This window comes from Balaenoptera borealis, assembly GCF_965194805.1.
Source record: "Balaenoptera borealis genome assembly, chromosome: 1".
NCBI classification, from domain to species: domain Eukaryota; kingdom Metazoa; phylum Chordata; class Mammalia; order Artiodactyla; family Balaenopteridae; genus Balaenoptera; species Balaenoptera borealis.
Window position 1 is genome coordinate 2,624,350 of NC_138860.1, and position 24,715 is coordinate 2,649,064.

The window sequence follows — 24,715 nt, forward strand, 5'->3', positions numbered from 1 at the left end:
AGGGAAGGTTTTGCCGTCCTTTTGGCAAAAATGAGAATATATAATGCACGGCTCTTTTCCTCTTCCTTTTCTCATTTAACAATGCATGGGACTCTCTCCAGGCTAATAAACATAGCTCTAACTCACTCTTTCGGCTACCTAATAACATAGGGGCTGAAGATACCACAATTTATTCAGCTATTCCTGGCTTGAAGGGCCTGCAGTTGTTTCCAGGTCTTTGCCACCTCACCCAGTGCTGCCAGGAGCAACCTGGGGCATACATGCCATTGGGCACTGATGCTTTGTTTCTTTGGGATTTTGCCCCCCAAACAGGAATTGTTTATAGCAGGTAGGTTGGAGCGTGATTTATAAATAAATAAAAGCACACAGCTTAGGGCCATACATTCAAAGAAGTTCAGTAGATGCTGATAATGATAAGGATGTTTGACTATGCGGTTACCTAGCAGCCTTTTGATGGGAAAAGATATGTTTCCCGGCAACTAGCAAGTATACATCATTGAATGAGAATTTGGTAGGAAAGTACAAAAGACAGAGCCTGGCACATAGCAACTGAGAATCTCTGTTGTGAAGCCGATTTCCTGCTGCACTCGCCAGGCCCTCTTAGACTGGCAGAGGAGCAGGGTTATTACCGGATACCGAATCCCTGACCTTGAGCTAATCAAACTGCAAAATGCTTTCGACAAACCTCAGCTTTCAAAGATCTTACCAATTGCATTATCTTGAAGCTGGTGACTTAAGTTATGAAAGGGTCTATTGAAGGCAGTGTGTGTGAAAAAGCATCGTGTGGGAACATAAGTCCTTGGCTCTGCCAACCTGTCAGCATCGTGGCACTTTGAGCAAGCTTCCAAATCCCCATATCTAAAATAAAGCTAATAATACGCATGTCGCCTACTTGGCAGTATTGTAGTGAGGAACAAACGGAATTATGTAAATGAAGTGCTTTGAGGGGGCTATACATATATTAGCATTGTTAATCTTATTCAGATTCCTGAGTAGGTAATGTACTGTGTATGGTGGCATCTTTCCTGTTCTTTGTATCGCCAGGAAAGAACATATCAGCACTTAAAAGAAGATTATTTTGTTGCAGTCATGAAGTGCCCTATGAAAGCTCAGGCCAATCAATATAAAAATAACAGACTAGATGTTGGCCCTTGAATCCGTTGGCAGATACTGTTCCGTGGACTTCTGTAACAATGAAAGTATTTACAAAGCTGCCTCAGTTTTGAATGTTTCATAGATAAATGAGAATAAAGAAATAGAGGAAGATTCCCACCCCCTTCCCTTAAGTTTCTATTTTTAACTCCTGTACAGTGTTAAATGTAACACCCTGGTGTTCTTTCCCTAGTCCTGGCTCTTGCCCATGAAACACACACATGCTACAGGAATCCAGCCACCCTTGGGAGATTCCTGCCCAATTACTGTTATTTTTACCGGGACTAAAATATTGAGAAATTGGTACCTCTATAGATAAATACTCCAAATACATGACGGATGGGTATGTTTATGGATGGAATCGCAGAAACTTCCTAACAGATGTGAGGGATCATTCATTTCAGAGATGTGGCATACTTCAATATTCACTCTTTGGTAGGACAGAATGTTGGTATAAGGAGTTCCAGCAACCTCAGTGCCAGTTGAAGTTTGGCAGTTGGTTCCTTCCAGCTGTTCTTAAAGGTATTCTCTGCAGGGATTAAAAAGTGGCTCATAGTTATGGCTTAAGATTTTTATGTTTCGCTGTTTCTGATTTGATTTTTCTCGTTGGGAAATAGAGGAAATGGGATGTGTATCCAGTAGTGAAGGGTTTCTGAAGCTCTGCAGAGTTAGGTCTAAACTATCACAACTGTCAACAGCTGGTAACATCAGTGGGGGGGAAAAGGCATCATGTGTGAAGCATGCAATTAAATTAATTAATTATCATTCCTAATGTCTGACCTTTCAACTGGTTGTGGTGGTATCAGGTGGATAGCCCAGGAGAAAGAAAGGCAGACGTTCCTTGGAGTGACTTGGAGTTTCAGACTCTTTCGGGGTCTTGGGAAGTCATCATTTGGGGGTTTGCTCAATCATCCTCTTCAGTGCTTCTGTTGAAGAAAAAGGAGAAAGAGAAAGAACTTTTGAGACCAAAGCTGCCTTTATTTAAAATCCCTTTTCAGTCTAAATCCTTTTTTTAACAGGGAGATTTTTGTTGTTGATCATTTTACATTACTTTAAGGATTAAGTGTATTAAAATTTAAAATGTGTAACAACACAGAAGTGCAGTAAATACGAATATTCTCCTCACTTTACCAAGACATGGGGAAAAATGTGATTTTTTTTTTTTTTTTTTACTCTTTTCTCTTGGAGAAAATTGAATTTACAGGATAGATAAATTATAGGAGTGATTATACACATTATAGAACGGCTCTTTGATTTTTCAAAGCATCATATAGATTCATGCAAACAGCTGAATTTTTAACGTACAGAAATCACAGTGCATATTGTTCAATATTCAGGAAACCGTATTTATCAAGAACTCATCTATTACCGTAAACAATATTGAGTTTAGGAAAAGTGTACTGATTTCTGCAACTTACTTGTGAAATGCACCAAAAAGTAAGATGGGTTGATGGGTGATAGAGGAATGGACAGATTGATAAATAGGCAATTAAGCAAATATAATAAAGTGTTAATGTTAAATTCTAAAAAAAACCCACCTCATCTATTGCACAAAGCAAAATACTCCTATCTCACAAATAGAATTTAAGTTTGAATGACTTAATTTTATATGTATATAACACAATATGACATAAGAATTAGCAATTACTAAGGGAAGGAGGACTGTCAATTATCTTCTAGTCTTTTTCATAAATCAGAGAAAGAAGTATATATTTTTTTCTTGAATGATCTAGAATATGGGCAAACAGCCTAGAGAATGAGTATTATCTAAGCAGCTTGAATTCACTCTGCACTCTGTAGATCTTGACAAAGGCAACCTGAAAGATGGGATTGTGTGTCGATACTGAGCTTTGGAAAATCATGTATACACAGTGAAAAACTCTGTCATTAAATTTTTAAAAGTTTATGACCCACATGGAAATTTCTGATTGTTCAAAACTATGTCTTTCTTACTAATATAAATACATGTACTACAATAGTTTTAGTTTCTGAAATTACATAGATAGGAGTATTGAAAACTAGTAAGATTAATTATAAAAAACATACCATACTATTGTAAAATGTTGATAATAAAGGAATCTGGGTGCAGATATATGCAAACCCTCAGTACTATCTTCTCAATTTTTCTGTAAATCTGAAGTTGTTCTTAAAAAATAAAGTCTGTTAAAAAAGAAACTAACAAGAACAAAACTCATTTCTGTTTTATTCGGTTTCCTTGCTCTAGGATGTTTTCCATAATCTGTAATGTGTAAGTATTCAGAGGTAAAACAAATATTTAAATTTTCCTGTAATATTTTCCTTTTGAAAATGCCATATTACTTAACTATTTGAATCATGTCCAGATTTTAGTCCAGACCCCTATTTAATATTTGGTTTATTAGTACCTAACAAGACTAGTACAGTATAGAGTTTTCTTTCTCTGTAAGACAAAAACACATGGGAAATTTCTTGTTCCCTATTATCTCTACTAAGTTTAAATCATAACAGTTTTATTTATTTTAAAAATTTAAGATTTTAGATTTAAGAGAGAGATTTAATTTATATTTTACAATTAAGTATTTTCTAATGCTCAGAACTAGTAAATAGTAGCTATTTGGAATTTTATTATACATAGCAAATAATAAAAATGCGTGCAGTTTCACAACAGCTGATAATGTGAAATTTTATCTTAACGTGAACTGGCATTTTAAATATTATTTAAAAACTATTCACACTTATTACCCTAAGTTTATCCTTTTAGCTCTTTTATACTTTAATATTAAAAAATTTTTTCTACCCTGTTGAAGACTGTAACAAATTTTTCCTACTTGCTGTAGTCTAAAACTTTGCTTATAAATACTGACGTTTAGTGCTATTTCTCTGATTCCTTTGATGACATTTTCTGAGTTTGTTTCATTACCCAGCTATCTTTCAGAGACTGGCATATTCATTTTTCTAATTAATATTCTATGTAACTGGGATGGTATTTTTATTTTTTTATTTCTAAAGAAGTGAATAGCACAAGCACTATAAGTGATGTGCTGGTATGTTATAAATGCTCAAGGTACAGCTTCTAACATTGAAAAATAGAAAAATAAATTGACCTTGATGAAGTGTGTCTTCTTTTGTCTGTTCCTAGGAAAGTTTATTTCAGGTATTCCTACTGCTGAAATGATTAGCGTTAACAGCTTTTCCCCTCCATTTTATTTTACAGGGTCTCTTCATCTTCCTGATATATGGGGTGTACAACACAGAGGTAAGTCTGCTTGGAGTATCTCAAGGCTGACAGAGTGAATGAGAGAAATGACAGGTTTCTTATCTTGATAACTGAGGAACAAAGTTGGCTTTTCATGAGTGTCCTGCTGCCCTTCACGCTTGGACTAGCTTATATGCATCCGAGCTTACCATTAAACACTGCCACCCTGAGCAAAGGGACAGCCTCATTTCTCATAGGCATTGACTAATATTTTACTACTGCCTTAAGTTTTTGAGTTTTCAGTCTTTTAACACTGAAATATACTTGATAGTCTTAGAGTTTCACAGTTTAAGTGGCAGAATACTTCTACGTAGTTGCATGGAGTTAGAAAAATACTAATATTTCTTGTCTCAAAATACTAATTACATAGTGTCTTTTAAGTTTTTGCGCAGGCTCAGAGAGGCCCATAAGGATTAGTTAATAATCTTTATGATTCCAGTTGCAAAATTTCTCAGAGAAGTCATTTATTATTTAACTATGAGAAGTTATTTGGCTAGAAATATTGTGAGACAAATGACTTGTAATTTCATTATGAAAACGTACCATGGAAAGAAATTGTTGTCTTAGTGCTGGTTCTTTTTAGAAAAATAATCCTGTGCTTTACATACACTCTTGGTTAGGAAAGCTGCTGATTTAGATTTTCGCTTAACATGACAGTGGGTGCCTTGTGTGTACATTAGGCACTGAATAAATATTTGTTTGATTTTTGTTGCTCTTTGATTTCAAGATTTTACTTTGTAATTTTCCTTAAGAGAACAATTAGTGATTTTGCCTCTGTTTCTCAGTATTCTGTACTGGGGAGGGCAGAGTGGATCTGAGTAGAGCTCTTACAAGGGCCTGGCAGTCGCTTTTTCATAAATAACATAGAGGGCCAGGCAGCAATAGAACAGGACCAGCGGACTCATTAGCCGAACTGAGAAGGCCTGTGGGCATTTAAAGAACATCTGATGATGATGAAGTATGCGTGTGGGCGTGTTTTACAGGGCTGCCGCACCTGGACTACACGTGGCTTCCTCTTTCAGTAGCCTTCAGGTAGGCTGGCAGTAAGACAACCTTTTTTATGCAACGGTACCTCTGCTGCGGTTTCAAAGCAGGCCCCTCCCACAAATGCAGAGGATAAGCGCCCGTTATTAAAGTGTGTGACAGACAAGGAGGGGTACCGGAAGCAATCTGTACCAGTAGATGCTGAGCACTGGAGGTTCAGGGCACACAGGCAGAACCCACAACGCCCCAAGCCTCCCCCGTCCGGGGCTGGATTCGGCTGCAACACCCGGCCTGCAAGCTGCAAAGCTGAGGGGGCCGGGCCGACCGGACCCGCCCCGCCCCGCAGCATCCCCTCCCTCCGGCCTTTCTCCGCCGCCGCGCAGCAGCCCGCCCCGGGCCCCGCCCCCCGACGCCCGGCGCGCGGCCCACCAATCGCGTCTGGCCGCCCGGGGCCTCCCCTCCCGGGGGCTCCCTCCGCCCAACCACCCGAGTGATTGACAGGCGGCCGGGCGGAAGCCGCGGCGCAGGCGCGCTGGCCGGCGCGGCGGCCCTGGGGCCGGGTCGCCGAGCTCCCGGCAGGCCCCGCGCCGCGGCTGCGCAGTGCCGCGCAGGCTTTTAATTCCATTGTGGAGAGGACGGCGTTATTTTTATTAACCGGAGGCGGCGGCGGCGGCGGCGGGACCCGTAAGTGTGGGGCGCGGGCGGCGGTGGGCGGGCGGGTGCGGGCCGGGGGCGCGTGCGGGGGCGGGCGGGGGCGCCGCGGCCGGCGGCCGGCCCACTCCTCCTTCCTCTCCTCAGCCAGGCCTGCTCCGGGGCATGAAAGTCGGCAGCGCGTTCCTGAGCGGCGGCGGCGGCGGCGCGGGTAGCGGCGGGCGGGCGGAGATGGAGCCTAGCTTCCCGCCGGGCATGGTGATGTTCAACCACCGGCTGCCCCCGGTCGCCAGCTTCGCGCGGCCGGCGGGCGCGGCCGCCCCTCCCCCGCAGTGCGTGCTGGCCGCCGCCCCGGCCGCGGCCCCGGCCGCCGAGCCCCCCCCGGCGCCCGCCCCGGACGTGACTTTCAAGAAGGAGCCGGCGGCGCCCGGCGCGGCCTTCCCGGCGCAGAGGACCTCCTGGGGCTTCCTGCAGTCGCTGGTCAGCATCAAGCAGGAGAAGCCGGCAGACCCCGAGGAGCCGCCGGGCGCCCCCCACCCCCACTACGGGGGGCTGTTCGCGGGGGCCGACGAGCGGGCGCCGGGGCTGGGCGCCGGGGACGCGGGCTGCCCGGGCGTCATCCAGGACCTGAGCGTCCTGCACCCGCCGCCGCCCGCCCCGCACCCCCGCGACGTGCTGCTCGGCCGGACTGACGACCCCCGCGGCCCCGAGGAGCCCAAGCCGGACGCGAGCGTCAAGAAGGCCAAGAGGCCAAAGCCAGAATCTCAGGGAATCAAAGCCAAGAGGAAGCCGGGCGCATCTTCCAAGCCGTCGCTGGCGGGAGACGGAGAAGGCGCCGTCCTGTCCCCAAGCCAGAAACCTCACATCTGCGACCACTGCAGCGCCGCTTTCCGCAGCTCCTACCACCTGCGGAGGCACGTCCTCATCCACACCGGCGAGCGGCCCTTCCAGTGCGGCCAGTGCAGCATGGGCTTCATCCAGAAGTACCTGCTGCAGAGGCACGAGAAGATCCACAGCCGGGAGAAGCCCTTCGGGTGCGATCAGTGCAGCATGAAGTTCATCCAGAAGTACCATATGGAGAGACACAAGCGGACGCACAGTGGAGAAAAGCCATACAAATGTGACACTTGCCAGCAGTATTTCTCAAGGACTGACAGACTGTTGAAGCACAGGCGCACGTGCGGCGAAGCCCTGGCGAAGGGGGCGCCCAGTGCAGAGCCTGGGTCATCCAGCAACCGTAGCAACATAGGTAACCTGGCTGTGTTGTCTCAGGGAAGTACAAGTTCTTCAAGGAGAAAAGCGAAGTCCAGAAGCATAGCTGTTGAAAACAAGGAGCCCAAGACGGGGAAAGCAAATGAATCCCATATGTCAAACAGCATAAACATGCAGAGTTACTCAGTAGAAATGCCTACTGTGTCTTCCAGTGGGGGCATCATCGGCGCTGGCATAGAGGAACTCCAGAAGAGGGTGCCAAAATTGATCTTTAAGAAAGGAGGCCGGAAGAGCATGGATAAAAACTACCTGAACTTTGTGTCACCGTTACCAGACATAGTTGGACAGAAGTCCTTGTCTGGGAAACCGAGTGGCTCCCTTGGCATCGTGTCAAACAGCAGCGTGGAGACCATTAGTCTCCTCCAAAGTACAAGTGGCAAACAAGGTCAAATAAGCAGTAATTATGACGATGCCATGCAGTTCTCAAAGAAAAGAAGATACCTACCCACCGCCAGCAGCAACAGTGCCTTTTCCGTGAATGTGGGACACATGGTCTCCCAGCAGTCCGTCATTCAGTCGGCGGGCGTCGGTGTTTTGGACAGTGAGGCCCCGTTGTCCCTTATTGACTCCTCGGCCCTGAATGCGGAAATTAAGTCTTGTCATGACAAGTCGGGAATTCCTGACGAGGTTTTACAAAGTATTTTGGATCAGTACTCCAACAAGTCCGAGAGCCAGAAGGAGGATCCTTTCAACATAACAGAACCACGAGTGGATCTGCACGCCTCAGAACACTCAGAACTGGTTCAAGAAGAAAATTTGAGCCCGGGCACCCAGACTGCTTCAAATGACAAGGCAAGCATGTTGCAAGAATACTCCAAATACCTCCAACAGGCTTTCGAAAAATCCACGAATGCAGGTTTTACTCTGGGACACGGTTTCCAATTTGTCAGTCTGTCTTCACCTCTCCACAACCACACTTTATTTCCAGAAAAACAGATATACACTACATCTCCTTTGGAGTGTGGTTTCGGCCAGTCTGTTACCTCAGTGTTGCCATCTTCGTTGCCAAAGCCTCCTTTTGGGATGTTGTTTGGGTCTCAGCCGGGTCTTTATTTGTCTGCTTTGGATGCCACACATCAGCAGTTGACACCTTCCCAGGAGCTGGATGACCTGATAGATTCTCACAAGAATCTAGAGACTTCATCAGCCTTCCAGTCCTCATCTCAGAAACTGACTAGCCAGAAGGAACAACAGAAAAACTTAGAGTCCTCAGCGAGCTTTCAGATCCCATCTCAGGAGTTAGCTGGCCAGATGGATCCTCAGAAGGACGTAGAGCCCAGAACAACGTACCAGATTGAGAACTTTGCACAAGCGTTCGGTTCTCAGTTCAAGTCGGGCAGCAGGGTGCCAATGACCTTTATCACGAACTCTAATGGAGAAGTGGACCATAGAGCAAGGACTTCAGTGTCAGATTTCTCAGGGTATACAAACATGATGTCTGATGTTAGTGAGCCATGTAGTACCAGAGGAAAGACCCCCACCAGCCAGAGTTACAGGTAAGGTCCCAAGAGTGACCAGGCTGGAGGTCTTCTAATGTAATTTTGTTTTATTTTGAGAACACTGCCATTGGAATGTTTCTACACGATCCTATTAAGAATAATGTAATGCCCTTTCAATGCAACTTTTCATATTTAGTTTATTTTGTTAGTGTGATTTTAGCTCTGTTTGTATTATGATTTTTAATCAAATCAATAGATTAAAATAGTTTGACATTCAAAGTGACAATGTTTAGCAATCAAATTTACATGTATAGATGGTCAGGGAATAGCCCAAAAGTTTTAAATGCAAAAAAAACAAAACAAACAAAAAAAAAACAAAAAAAAAACCGTACAAAAAAACAAAACAAAAAAAACCACACAAAAACAAAAAAACAAAAAAAAACCTCTGTTGCTAGGATTAAGGTTATTCTAATTGCTTTCCTCTCAGGAAAGTGTAATAGCGCATGGGAGTTCTGTACGTTATCACTGTGATGGAATATCCAATTTACAGATAGTACGGTAGTACATTTCATCACTTAGGTAAGGGATCGAGAACATTTCAAATTGCTCTATCTGGGCTGATACGATACACGTGTCATCATTTAAGTAAGGGATCGAAAACATTTCAAATTGCTGTCTCCATCTGGGCTGATCCAAAATTCTGAGATGTTGGCTACCTATATTTTGTTGCAGCTTTTAAATGTACTCTGAACTTCCAAACCACATTCATTCCAGCCTGGTAGAACAAATATTCTTGGATCTTTGATCAAAGCCTGGAATGATAGCTTTAATAAAAGGAAAAAAAAAAAAAAAAAAAAAAAAAAGGCACCCTCTCCTTATCCCAACTGTAACAAGGCTGTGACTCCATCAGGAGTTGATGGGAACAGTGTTGAAGTCCAAGTGGTTGATCGGTTGCAGTATTAGAACCCAAGTTGGAATTACATAATTCTTTGAAATTTGGGGTGTGTGTTATTTATTATACGTGGCCTAAAAACATTGTTCTCTGTCTCTTACTACATGTCACCCGCACTTCTGGGGTATTTTATGTTATTTTTGTTCTTAACCTGTCCTTTCTCAGAGTTCTGGGCCTTCCTTGTTCCCTCTTCTCCCTATCTGGACAGTTTCAATTTTAGAATGATTCACATTCCAATAGGTAATTTGTTATGCATTTCCTATGCCTTCCGGCATCCAAACAGTCGAATAAACATCCACCCTCCCCCTTTTTAAAAACAGAACCCACACAGATGTCCATGTATAATAAAGCCCCACATGCTCAGAGCTGTGGATATTAATAAGGTGGTAATTCCAACCGGTGACAAAGCCGATGCGAGGGGTAAGAGTGGCTTATTTAGTAATGACATCAGAACCTCTTTGTGAAATTGCAGCCTGTGTAATGTACATTTTAAAAGGGTGCGTTAGTCAGTATTGTACAGGGGTCTTGTAAAGTCATCCAAACTGGCTATGAACGCTAATTTGCCATTTGAAGCCACTGGTAGACAGTGGCTCTGCTCTAAACCACTTTTTAGCAATTGTATTTTTTTCCTGATTATATTTTTAATGTACTTTGATGTTTATGCTGATGAGTTTTTTATGTACTTTTGGTGATATTTCAGTCTTATGTACTCTTCTGACGTCAGAAAAGTACCACTGGTTGTTTGCAGTCTAATTGTGTAATCAGCCTACCACAGGCTTCCATGTATAATAAAGTAATTAATATTGTGCAAGTGTAAAACACTTCTGTTATGAAAGCAGTGTTTGGAAAATGAGAAATTATTTAAAATGGTTACAACATACTAGTTAATTTCCTTTCCCCACTTTCCTCCCTTAAGTCTGCTCTACCAGCTAAAGGGTCACTTATTGTCATTGCAAGAACCTTAGAAAATGTGTTTAATCCTCTTAAATACACTCAGTACTAAAAAGTATGTATTTCTTATTTTGCTAAGTGCGGTAAGTTCTGTTGGGTACAGAGTACAAGCTGTAATCAAAGGATGGAGAGGACCTTTACCACTGTATCTCTTGAGCTGTATGATTTTTCTCCAGTGTTTTGTTTTATACAGGTTTTGAATTTCTTTAACTTTTATTGTGTGTACTGAATACTGCATATGTACTATTCTGATTGTTTGCTCTAGTTTACTACCAATAAAATACCTGTTAATCACAAAATTGAAGAAAGGAGATATCACTTAATATCCAGTCACATTTTTCAGATTTTTCTGTTAACTACATTTCATAAAATATTCATGTCAGTGGTATAACCTGCAGTTTAGGGACTGGAATTGTGTGTGTGTGTGTGTGTGCGTGCGCGTGTGTGTGCTGTGTTTCATGTTTCTAGGTTTATTATATTTGAAAATAGGTTGAATATTTTCTTCAGTTTGAGGCATACTATCTGGAAGAATAGGAATTTAATAGGATGGAAATCAGAACGTGTTTTATTGAAATGGGGTTAGCCATCCTAAATATTATTCTAGAGAGATTATTTATTGAGGTTTCATTTTAAATCAGATTCCAGTTTCTTTTGGTTCCAGGTGTATCCTTTTTGACTCAAAAGGTTGTAATAAAATAACAGTATGACAAATGAAAGTGGTCCCGAGCATTCTTAGTAGGGGGGAAAAAAATGTATTGCTTAATCTAAGTTTAACAGTGTTTCAAAAGGATGTAAGTATAGATATTAGAAGGAGAGAGCCAAGACATGGAATACTGAAGGTGCAGACAAGGTGTTTGAAACTTAGTAAATATGTTAAGTTTTAAAGATAAAGGGGAAAAATTGTAGGTCTGTGTAAAATCTATGAGAAAATTGTGCTTTGAAATTTAGTGACTGCAAACGTTGAAAAATCAATAAAAATATCAAAGGGTAGAATAGGTCGAGGCTTTGCCTTTTTCGTATGGGATACTATGTACAGAAGTGATAAATTATTTGTATTCAGCGTAAACATGGATTTCTCTGTAGAGAAGTATCTACTCGTGGTCCCATATGATTAGGAAAAGTAAATTTGTTTTCTCTTTGCCAGGATTATTCCCTAGATGTAGTCATTTTCTTGAACAAGAGTGCTAAGCAGAATCTCACTGATTGTGCATTGAAATCCAACTCTTGATATCTCTGCACAGACGACTTATTTCTCTGTTCTAGATGAACCCTAACATTAATTTTGTTTATTGACCCCACCCTTTTTTTTTCTTTGTGTGGAATGAATATATATATCTGAATATGATATATCTGAATATATATCTATATATATATCTGAATATGATAATTTTAAAATTAAGATTTTTACTTCTAAGGTATTAGGGTATGAAGTAGGAAACTATGCTTTGAATTTCTATTTTGCTGCTGTAATTTCAAGATAAGGGCTACCATAATTTAGCAGTTGCCTGTTAGTAATTTGGGAGGTAATCTCATTCAATAATGAAAACAAAAAATGTGAAAAAAAATCTGTATGGTTTTTAATGTTTTTTAAAAGTTGCAGACAGTTTACAAATATTTCTACCTCAAATTTAGTTTTCTGTATTACACTCATCAGATGAGAGGGGCATAACTTTCTGTACATCCTTGGTATCTCTCATTTTGTAGTTACCTGTCATTAGTAGCATTTAAGCCTGAACTGGGTGACAGTTTGAGCAATATGGCCTCGTGAGGACACACACAGTTCTTAGCTTCCAAATTCGTAAGTTCTTGCTGAACTGGAAAACATCCTTCAGAAAAGAATTAGCTTCCGAACTTGAAAGTTATATTTTTAGAGGGAACTGCATCTGAAGGCTGTCATTTTCAGAGTTTTATGGTCTTTGTGTGTTCCATGACACATAATGACAGGATTTCGTTTTTGAAGTGCGATGTAAGTAGTGCTCTGGCACCATCCGCGCATCATGTTATACAAGATTACGCAGTAATGGTCCACAAACGTTAAGCGTCCCTCCTGGTATTTAGGAGGAGAGGTCTGGGGTGGTTTGCCAATCTGCTTGTACCTTCTATGAGATGATAAAGAGTTTCTGATAGATTTTGAGCAACGATGTTGTGTTAGTTCCACTTGTTACGTTTTTTTATGTCCTTAAGAATTTATTAATTAAAATGAACATTAGCATGAAGACAGCATCTGGTAATTCTGTTGTCTTACCCTTGATCAAAAAAACCTAACAAAAGAAAATCCTCTGTGAGATTACTGTTAGTTTTAAAAGAGACTATTACCGAAAAGAGGGCATGCACTTTTAGAATTATTTCTGCTTTGTTTGTACCTGTTTTGCTTTTTAAAAAAGTCATGACAGTATGTGAGTGTAACTTAAGTAGATTCTATTTAAATTCTTCGCGAACCTTTGGGCCCACTCTAGGGAAGAGCTGCATTGCCTTTTTAGGGTCATGGACTCTTTGGGCAGCTGATGATGGAATGGATGTCTCCCCACCCCCATACATTAGCAGAAATATATTTGCACATGAAAATTAAGAAGCCCATGTATATGCTCGCAAGAACCAGCCCCCCTCAACCTGATACAAAATTCCTAACCTGTGGACCCCAGGCTGAGAATCCTTGCTTTGGAAGGCTGCCTAAACATTGAACTTTTATTGTACAGATAACTTAGAAAGTCAATACCTAAACTTAAAAAGCATGAAATATTAATTTTTAATATTGAAATTTCTTTATCTGCTATTTAATTAGCGTTCATGGAATACGCTCAGGTTACATAAAGCCATAGAGTTTTATGATAAGCTGGTCAAATAATGAATAGAATTTATAATTCTTGTCAGTTTCTCATCTGATAAGTACCACCGAGATGCTAGACTTGACAATAGTTCACTCTTTTCCATCAACAAAGAAATGTGTTAACAGCGCATAATAACTACAGTCAACTACTGTGGTTCTTCAGTTGCACGGAAGTAGCTTCCCCCATAAGAGTATGGGCCAAAATGAAAGGCCACAGCCTTTTTGTCAAGAAGGAATAATTGTGAGTTCTTAATAACATGAAGCCTATACCTCAGGTAGCCTGAGTAACTAGCTGGGTTGAAATAACACCGTGCAAGATAAGCCTTGTAAATAAAGCATGTTTTGTGTTGAAATAGGTATCTCTTGGGAAACGTAGATAAATAGCCAGAGAAAAATGTAATGATTTGGACCTTATACTCCAAAGGAGAAAATTTGCTCCCTGTTTTGGAGTGGTGGGCAGAGGTTGTGTGTTGAGGGAGAGAGGTGGGGATATCTTAGAATGGAGAAGAAAAGGAATAGGTTTTGAAGAAAAATAGGGAATATAAAACTTAATCCAATATTGGCAGGGGTCCTGGAGAGTTTAAATGATCAGAAAGGTAAAGGAAATCTGTGATTGAAAAACTCAGTTCTTATTTTGTCATTCTTTCAGTTCAGACTTCCTTGGGTTCTTTGGTTTGGTATGAACTTTAGGACTATTGTGGAACAATTAATAAATAACTCTTAACAGACAACTGTGGTGAACTTCTGTTTACATTCCCAACCTAGGAAAAAGATGGCTAATCTTTGTGTTTATATATTATATCTTTAGTAACTCAATCACACAGCTTCCATTGGTTGGTGAGAATTTTAAATAACTCATAAAAATGATTCAAGTCAAAGTTACTGTTTTATGTGATTAAGTGAATATGCACAGAATTTAGGAATTAAAACAAAAGCTCTGAATCTATGTGCCCAACCTACCAAAAAAAAAAAGAAAGAGGAAGAAAAAAAGAACGAAATTAACAACTACAGTGTATAAAGGCATACTTGGTTATGACAAAGGAAAAGTGTGATTGTAAAAAGTTGGAAACTCCCTAATTAATTGTTTTTTAAGGTTTGCATTGCAAAATGTTTAATTTTAACTTGTGACTGGCTCATCTGTTCTTTCTAGTTTAAATAAAGATCTTGTTTTATAAGCATTGTCTATTGGAAAGTTAAAAGTTTTAGTTGGGAGCTAAAGTTTTAATCTTGATTTTTGGGATGCACATTTTTAAGTCTGAAAGTGACATTTTAGATTGTTTTTTTTTTTTAAAGAGTGGATTGCAAAATTGAATGACAAGATCAGCAGTATAACTGTTTTATGTTTCGTTGTGCATAAACTGGGCTCTTCCTACAAGGAAGCCGAGTACAAACATGTGAAAGAGAGCTTCTTCTTTTTGAGAGGATAATGGGTATCCTTGTGGGTCTCTGTGGTAGACGGCCGTGACCCTGAGAGTGGGGACTGGAAAAATCCTTTCTGACGGAGCCGTCTCTTACTTCGTGGCCCAAACAACAAAAGTGCCTGCAAGTGATCACATTAAAAAACTTGATCTTGTACTACTTTCCACTTTTGCTATAAGTAGACCTTCAGTGAACGTCTGAAAATCGGGTTAATGTTAAGGGTTGTGTTGTTCGTAAGGTAAGTTACTGTGAAATTTTATTCCTCTGGATTTGGGAGACAGTCCCGTAGAAGTTACAAACGTTTAGTTTTTTTGTTTGTCTGTTTTTTAATGAACTCCACTAAGATATCATAGGTGTTTCTATACTCAGTCACATTTGGAATAGTAAGCTGTGTATTTTTCTTCTAGGTGTTCATGTTGGTAATTTAGTTGATCTCTTAAAGGTTTAGTTTAGAAAATCTGAAAGCATTAATTACACTCTAACATTTTACACTGCTTAATTTTTAGTAAGGAAAACAATTAGGTTATGACTAGATTTAACATAGTTTGTTCCAGATTTATTTGAATATAAAAAAAACCTATAAATGTTGAACATAGTGTAACTTGTTCAAAACAAAGTATTAGAACTGTTGTGACAGATTTGTCTTTGAAAGCGAAGGAAGGACTATTGTGTAAAGGAAAGAAGTAAAAGGGATCTGAGGAGATTAATATTAATGGGTGTGTTTACTCTGGTCATGTCATTAAAGGGCCTTAAAGGTCTGAATGAGATCCGTTTGGAAGACTGGCAATAGTGGTAAACTGATGTGGGTTCCTTTGGGTTACTGCTGGTGAAACACAGGAGTGTATTATGAAGACAAAATTAAACTATGATTTGGGGAAATTTCTAGAGAAGACTGGTAGAATGAGTAAAAAATTACAGCTTTTCACTCTGTTCACTCTGATTTTATTAAACCTCTAAAACAAATGGATATTTGGCAGGAAGAGCAGAGGAATATTAATGAAGGCTACAAGAGTATTTTTGCTGATGCTGCTAGTGTAAATGACCTATAAAAGGGAGGGCAGGTTGTATACGTGTTTTATTATTTAACAAGAAATGATCACTCTGGATCATATTCAGTCATCCACCCAACTGAACCAGTATTCCATCTGGAACTAAAATACGAAAACATTTTGAACAGTCTGAAAGTACTGTTTGTTAAAAACGTTCAGTACTGAAATATCAGTTGGAATTTTGGCAACTGAATGTGAGAACAGAAATTAAAAATATTTGTAGAATTGCCTTTCGTGATTCAGTGATTTTGTTTAAAGCCAGGTGTAAATAATTATTTAGATGATCAAATTTATTCTCACTACTTCCCTCCGCCCATGTACTTGCTTTGTAACGAAATATTCAGAACACAAGTTACTGGGGCTGAATATATTTCTAAAAACAAAAGAATTATATTTTCTGATGAAATACTAGCAAGAACAGATGGTGGGGACATTGCTCAGCAATAAATAAGATAAATGTGTTTAGAGCTATTAAGATTCTGAAGAGAAGGGGAAAAGTTTAGCCTGTCAATAGGAAGCAACCACTGCCTGAACGCAACTTGACTTGGGTTTTGAAAAAACCCATTTCTGATCAATGTGCCTAGAAAACTGAGCTTCACGGGACAGATACTATTTTTGAAATTCTTTGTTCACTTACGGTTACTCCCTGTGTTTCAAGAAGACCCACTGCAGACCTTTCAGGGGACCTTCAGGTGTTGGGTGACACCAGTTCAGGCTTAGAGTAAAATGTGAGTCCAAGATCTTTTTTTGAAGAAAACTGAAAGTTTTCACTTGGTAAAATTACAGTGCATTTCTAGAAATGTCTGTTGGAAGGTGAAAATTAAACACTTTGAAGATATTGAGTAACACGTGAAATGATTTATCTTAAAAATGATCACTATAGGGTATTTGATTACAACAAAGAAAGAAAAAACTTAGTTTACACTTTGGAAATGGGTGTCAAAAAATTCTGTGATTCTTTTCTGCCATTTTTTGGATGAAACTGTTAGGTTAGCTAAAGCTTACTAACTTATTAATTTATAAATAATCTAAGTTTTAGTCACTTTTTTCTCTTTTATAAATACAGCATCACTTGATTTTACATTAGGAATAGATTTTAAAAAAGATGTTTTGATAATTGCACTTTCCTGATTTAAAGTTGCCTTTTGTAATAAAACTAAATTGAGTGTTTTACTGTTACCAGCAGCTCTCCTGAGCAAACGTACTTTTGTAAGTTGGAAACGGCGATGATCGGTGCTCCTCTTAATCTTGGTCCCAATTACATTGTCATCCACTTCGAAACTGGAGGGAGAGCTGCCTGCTCTTGAACTTGGAGTGTCCCCCCCTCCATTCAGCTACTGGTAATCTCATAATTTTCAGCTGCTCATAGTCTACCGGCTACTAAATTCAGAGGCGATGTGTGTGTGTTGCATTAAGTATTGAGTAATGTTGAGGCAGAATGACTGTGGAAAAGAAAGCTTTTGCTAATCCTTTACTGAGATCAGATAAGTCCGTCATCAGTATTTTGTATTTATTACTTATAGGGTAATCAGGAGTTAAGCTTAATATTTTTAAATATTAAACATTTCAGTGTATTACTTCCCAAACAAGACCAAAATGTATATGAACAATCATTGCATTATGAACAAGATGCCATATAAATCTGAGATTATTTAGTACTGGGGTTTGCAGACTCTCCGTGCATCTCCTCAGCCTTCGCAGCAGTACAGAGGTACATGGCGTGAATTTTTCACTGGCAAATAACCCATCTAAATAGTCTTCTTCAGCCCTGATTCTTGTCTTGGGGCAAAGTTGTTTTAGATCCTGACCAAGTGCACTGTCTGGGGCCGGGTGGTGCAAAGTGGACCTGCCACGTGGGCATCACCTGGGAGCACGTTAGACCTGCAGAATCGCAACCCCACCCACCACGGGCCTGCCCCCGTCAGAAGCAGCAGCAGAGCCTCCAGGGATGTTACGATTGGAGAAGCGCTGTCCTAAAACTTCCACCATGGCTCCCACACTTCTTCCCTAGCTTTCCTTTGATGAGAAAATCAAAATCCATCTGATTCCTACAGGTCCTTAATTCGAATTTCTCCTGTTTAGTTTTTTTTTTTTCTCTCTCTCTCTTTACTTTTTTAAAGAATATTGAGATCTAATTGACATGTAACATTGTATTAGCTATTGATGTACAACACAGTGATTTGGTATACATGTGTATATATTGCAAAATGATCACCACAGTGAGTTTACTTCTTATACATCCCTCACCACACATTGTTACAGTCACTAGTTTAGTTTTTAAAAATCAATCCACCGAGCAAATACCTGGGTGCCAGGAACTGTTCTGGGTGGTAGAGGTGACAAGAGGACAAATTAAGTGCCCTGAAGTTCTAGAGGGGGAGCTGGGTGAAGAAATACACCATAGGTTATGGGGTAGAGAACTGCTGGGAAGAATGAAGGGACCGGAAAGCGAGAGTGAGGTGCGTGCTTTCCGGAGGGAAGGCCTGGAAGGGGTGACGTTGGAACCAATTCCCCAGGGAGGCGGGAGATGACCCTGGGGAAGAGACCTAGGGCGCTGCTGTTGAGCCATGAGTATAAAAAAGGGTCACGGTGGCGCGTACACTGGTGTGCCAGTCCACAGGTCCCCTGTGTGCCAGAGGTGGGAGTGCTTTCACGTCACCGGTGACGAACAGAGCCCCGGGGGAGGCTTACACCTTTGGGAGAAGTGGTGAAAGCCCTCGTGGGTCTAAGTCTCGTGGGTTTGTTTTGCTTTTAACTCTAATACCATCCTATGTCAGAGGTTAACGTGTTGGCTCCACAGTGAATAGAAGTAAAGTTACTTCATCTTCCTGGACCTGAATTTCCTCGTCTGTGAAGCAGTGCATGCAGCACCCACCCCAGGGGCTGGGGCTTGTGACCGTTCTTTAACCTGCCAGGCAGCGCACGTGCTCCGTCACACCGGAGGAAAGATGGAAAAAGTGGTTCTCAACCGGGAGCAGTTCTGCCCTCCAGGGGACGATGGGTAATTTCTGGTGACAGTTTTGGCGGTCACAGCTTGGAACAAGGCTGTCTGCCACTGGCGTCTAATGGGGAGAGACCAGGGATGTTGCTAGATAGCCCCCTACGGCAAAGGATTACCCAGCACAGAATATGTCCCCCGTGCTGTCGGGGGGAAGCGGATCCAAATGGCGTCACTATTGGGGTGATTTGGGAACAGATGGTGGGAGCTTCCGGAATATCTCCATGACCTGACCAATCGCTATTTAAGAGGTGAGTCCAGGGCTTAGTGTGATTAAAGATGGGGCGATTTTTAGCAAGAAGCTTTCCTAAAAAACCTCCTTGGGCCTACCTGATTCAATTATTTAATTTTTTTTAAAATTTATTTTATTTATTTTATTTTTATTTTTGGCTGAGCTGGGTCTTTGTTGCTGCGCATGGGCTTTCTCTAGTTGCGGCGAGTGGGCGCCACTCTTCGTTGTGGTGCAGGGGCCTCTCATTGCAGTGGCCTCTCCAGTTGCAGAGCACGGGCTCTAGGCACACAGGCTCAGTAGTTGTGGCTTGCGGGCTCCGGAGAGCAGGCTCAGTAGCTGTGGCACATGGGCTCAGTCGCTCCGTGGCATGTGGGATCTTCCCAGAACAGGGCTCGAACCCGTGTCTCCCGTGTCGGCAGGCGGATTCTTAACCACTGCGCCACCAGGGAAGCCCCAATGATTTAATTTTTAAGCTGGTTTTATTTTATTTTCTCTTATTTTGGCCATGCCGCTTGGCATGCGGGATCTTAGTTTCCCAACCAGGGGTAGAACCTGTGCCCCCTGCAGTGGAAGCACGGAGTCTTAACCACCGGACCGCCAGGGAAGTCCTTAAGCTTGTTTAAAGCCAATTACCCTTTTATTTCTGATCCTTGTTTTATCTGACAGTGATATTAGTTAATTGAAGGAACTTACTGCTTCTTAAATTTTAAATTAAAATCACCGATGGAGAGCTTCCCTAGTGGTGCAGTGGTTAAGAATCCGCCTGCCAATGCAGGGGACACAGGTTCGATCCCTGGTCCAGGAAGATCCCACATGCTGCGGAGCAGCTAAGCCCGTGCGCCACAACTACTGAGCCTGCGCTCTAGAGCCTGTGAGCCACAACTACTGAGCCATCGTGCTGCAACTACTGAAGCCTAGTGCCTAGAGCCCGTGCTCCGCAACAAGAGAAGCCACCGCAATGAGAAGCCCGCGCATCACAACAAAGAGTAGACCCCACTCGCCGCAACTAGAGAAAGCCCGCACGCAGCAACGAAGACCCAGCGCAGCCAAAAACAAATTTTAAAATAAATTTATATAAAAAAGAATGAATGACAAAAAAATCACTGATGGAATATTAGAGGCATCTGGAGATTTGACTGAAAGCGCTAATGATTCTGGTGTATTCTAGACAGTTTCTGGCTCACTGTGATGGTAGATTTAGGATTATTATGTGGTATTTAGAGTTTGAGATCAGCCTAATTTCTTTAGTGAGAATAAATCTATTTGTAGTTAACTAAAATTTCTTATTATATTAATTTCTTATTTATATTTTTTTATTTAAAAAAATTTTTTTTTAAATTAATTTTTGGCTGCGTTGGATCTTCGTTGCTGTGCGCAGGGTTTCTCTTCTTGTGGAGCGGGGGCTACTCTTCGTTGCGGTGCTCGGGCTTCTCATTGCAGTGGCTTCTCTTGTTGTGGAGCACGGGCTCTAGGCGCGCAGGCTTCAGTAGTTGTGGCACACGGGCTCAGTAGTTGTGGCTCGCGGGCTCTAGAGCGCAGGCTCAGTAGTTGTGGCTCACGGGCCTAGTTGCTCCGCGGCATGTGGGATCTTCCCGGACCAGGGCTCGAACCCTTGTCCCCTGCATTGGCAGGCGGATTCTTAACCACTGCGCCACCAGGGAAGCCCTCATGTTTATATTTAAAACATCAAAACAGTGAAGGAAGAGATACCTAATCTCTCTTTTATTCCAAGACTCTCTTTTCTTTAAAAAAGTAATCTCCCTTAAAGACAAGTCTTATGTTGTATGTGTTATCTGATAATGCCTTTGTGTGGCCTCCAGTTGGGGCTGAGGAATCGAGTAGCAGTTACTGCTTCAGGTCAGCAGCAGCTACGGATGCAGATGGAGGAGGGAGGAGGCCGGTTATCTTGGTAGGAGAAGCGGTTTACACGTGACCTGCAGCGCTGGACCATCGGTCAGAATGTCTGTTTTTGGAGCTGCATAAACCCGAGGGCGCCTGATTGTCGTGTGCCCTGTCATGGTGGGATCGTATGTGCTGACACCCCAAGCACACGTCCTGAAGAACCCGGTTCATGCAGTTCCACTGGCTTTTGTGGTGGTTGGGTGTTATCATTTATTGAACATCTACTTTGTGCGAAATCTGGCATACTTTGCCTCATTTAATTCTCCTGACAAGCCTGGAAGGCAGGATAATAATAATAATCTCATTTTACAGGTGAACAGATCGGGCTAGGACCCTTCCACCAGAGAAACACCAGGAATGGCGGACCAGGAATGAGAGCGTGGCTCAGATCAGACCCCTTCCACCTTCCACAGAGCTCAGCGCCCAGCCTGGCGCTGAGTTTCAGGGTAATGGACAGAAAGAGATCGAGCCCAGGGATCCAGAGACTTGAGTTCTCAAAGCAGCTCCTGGCTCCAGGGCTTTTGACCTACTGTTAAACCGTTCTAGATTACTTCTTCCCATAAATATAAAAATAGGTGCCTGCTTGGGTCTCAGGAGTGCTGTGACTGTCATAGCGGGGACAGGAAATTGCTCTGTGACAGGTAGGGCCTGTGGCCTTACTTAGAGGAGGTTGACGGCAGAACTGGGCTGGCTGGGTGTATAGGAGTGAAGCGTTTCTATTTTTACCTGTTCTTTTTTGCAGACTGTCCATGTCCTATTTGTGATTCCCCAGTTAGGTGGTGTTGCTGCTGTGCTCAGCTATTGGTTTGCAATTTTCAGTGTGTACAGTGTATAGTGCTAATATTTGCAGTTTGTACACTGGGAAAGGTTTTTTGAGGAAAGCAAATTTTATAACATGAAAAAGTAAATTGTTCTCTGTCTCTGTGATGTTCAGATTATTTTTGTAGTTTCCATTGGCGTGATGAATATAAAGGAAATTTAGTATAAATATCACCACCTTCCTCATTTTGTTTCCCCAAAATGTAACAATTTATAGAAACACTTGACTCTTCTTGTTATCCTGTCACAGCATTCTTACTTAATAAATATGAATAAGTAGATAAAAGAAAATATAATTTGCTCAGAAATGGGAATTGTATAATGATATTAGGGTTGTGTTTTTTAAATTTATTTATTCATTTATTTTGTTATTTTTGGCTGCGTTGGGTCTTCGTTGCTGCGTGTGGGCTTTCTCTAGTTTTGGTGAGCGGGGGCTACTCTTCGTTGCGGTGCACGGGCTTCTCATTGCGGTGGCTTCTCTTGTCGCGGAGCACAGGCTCTAGGCGCGTGGGCTTCAGTAGTTGTGGCGCGTGGGCTTCAGTAGTTGTGGCACGTGGGCTCAGTAGTTGTGGCTTGCGGGCTCTAGAGTGCCGGCTCAGTAGTAGTGGCTCACGGGCTTAGTTGCTCTGTGGCATGTGGGATCTTCCAGGACCAGGGCTCAAACCTGTGTCACCTGCACTGGCAGGCGGATTCTTAACCACTGCACCACCAGGGAAGTCCTGAGGGTTGTTTATATACCATGCAGTTTGATTTGTTTTGTTTTCAGAATAACTAATTTAGAGAAAAAATAGAAAATGATATATTCAAGAGTAAAAACTCTAGTGTTTATACAGATTAACTATTTTTTGAATTATATTCTATTGAGGAATCTTTTCTGAAGCTATTTAATTTAGAACTTGTTTAGAGGATGAACTGAGAAATTGAAGATAATTTGAGAATAGTTTGAAATTTTTTAAAAACAAAAATGTCACATGGTTTTCTACTGCATGTGTTTATAATCTGATGACTGGTTTTTCTGGGACTTCTCACTATGTAGACAGTTAGCCCCTTTAATCTTTCCCCAAAAATAGGTAGAAAGGAAAACAAAATTTGTTTTGTATTTGGGATCTGACTTCAATATTCTAAGTAGGTGGATGTGAAGCATAAAACACCTAATTTAGGAGAATATAGACACTTCTAAATGCAAACCAGTATTTTGTTATTATCTCATTAAGAGGCAGCTCATTTTAAGGATTTAACTTGACTAGTACTTTGGGATTTTTAGCAAAACAAATTGCTTGAGATACCCGTATAAGATGAATAATAGTATCATAGTTATGTGTAACAGATTTGCTTCACTGTTGAGACTTCACATTTAACATGCTGATATACACTAATCAGTCTTTTCTAGCAGATTTAATGCCATAGACTTTTAAAAAGGTGATTTTCGGTGTTAGCTTTTTAAATACAAATTTGCCAAAAAAGAATAAGTACATGAGCATTTCTAACAGTCCAAGTTTCAGATATTCTGTGCTATTGACTAGATCCTAACATCAGCCAGGTATGTTGCAGATTTATACCACTGGTCGCAGGGGAGATCAAAAGAGTGGATCAATGTAAAATCAATCCCTGCTGGTGGTAAGCCAATTTTATATCACTTTCCTAGTGGGACGGTGTTTCCTTTGCATACAAACAGTAACAAACTAGGTAAGTTTAGGGTAAGCTGTAATGTAATGGTTTCACTTTTCAACTCAAAAATCACTCCACTTTTAGTATTTCAGTTTTAAAAATATGACAGTATTACCGCATGCCAGGCGCAACTAGCTGCTGACAGTGAAGCTCAGAACGAGACGTGGTCCTCGTCTTGACCTTCATTAAGGTCTAGTGGCAGAGAAGGGCCGAGGCAGGGCGTAATGAGAGGGAAGTGGGCGTCCTGCAGGTCCTGTAGTTGGGCATTCACCCCAGGGGCGGGGTCTCGGGGCGGGAGAGCTGAGAAGGAGCTGGGCAGGCCTGAGGATGGCCTTGACCGCAGAGCAGGTGGTACCCGCGGACAGGCAGCAGGGCGGGGCCGCAGTGGGGAGGGAGTGTCCGGACAGAGGGGATGGGACGGGGGTGCGGTGGTGGGAGGAAGAAGGCTGGGGGCTGGAGAGCCGCGGAGGTGGGGTGAGATGAGGAGGAGGTCCAGGGAGGAGGAGGAGGTCGAAGTCCAGCGGGGTTTAGCCCAGAGGCCGAGCAGTTCCGGGCCTCAGCGGTCTGGGTGCAGCTGTGGGGATGGGCCGGATTGGTGCAGAGGGGTCGTCGGGAACACGAGGGGCGAGGGGACGGGTGGCAGGCCACTTGGGTCTGGAAGGTTTCCAGGAAGATGGCAGGACTTGGCGAGGAGGGGCGCCGTCTCCAAAGCGTTCCTCTTAGGACCTGGGAGGTGGTGAAGAGATGTCCACCAAGAGGCGTGTGGGCAGGGATGGAGCCAGTGCCCTGAGGTCCAAAAGAGTCTTAGAGGAGGGGAGAGCTTTCAGGAAGTTTTTAGAAAGGAGGTGAGTGGGATGGGGAGGACGCGACCCCGCCCAGCTCCAAGCCCCGGCGCTCCTGAATTCTCCCCATTTCAGCAGGTGGGCAGATTGCACTGAGTATATTCTCTGTCAGCCCCCAGACCCGGTTTGAGCCACCCCGGTCTCTCCATCAGACTCTCTTAACTTCCTTACCCTACTCCCTTTGTCATTTTTGCCCCTGCACAATTTCGTTTCCTCTGGATAAAATCCAAACTTCCGGCGAGACCCTGCCCAGCCACGCGGCGGTCACGTTTCTCAAATTCTGTCCCACGGGCTTCCCCTCTGGTCCCTGCAGGAGGCGGGCG

The 24,715-nt window shown here is 42.2% G+C and overlaps 1 protein-coding gene across 2 annotated transcripts; it reads left to right on the forward strand.

Moving 5' to 3' along the window:
- The first annotated feature begins 5,869 nt into the window (after nucleotides 1–5,869).
- ZNF281 (zinc finger protein 281) lies at nucleotides 5,870–14,461 on the forward strand. Of its 2 annotated transcripts, none has more exons than XM_082351863.1 (2): nucleotides 5,870–6,055; nucleotides 6,170–14,461. In XM_082351863.1, exon 2 carries the CDS (start codon nucleotides 6,188–6,190, stop codon nucleotides 8,792–8,794), a length of 2,607 nt encoding a protein of 868 aa, XP_082207989.1. In that variant the 5' UTR covers nucleotides 5,870–6,055; nucleotides 6,170–6,187; the 3' UTR covers nucleotides 8,795–14,461. The 2 variants fall into 2 exon arrangements, with proteins under 2 accessions (XP_082207989.1, XP_082207990.1); XM_082351864.1 differs by having other exon boundaries at nucleotides 6,174–14,461.
- Nucleotides 14,462–24,715: the final 10,254 nt, after the last annotated feature.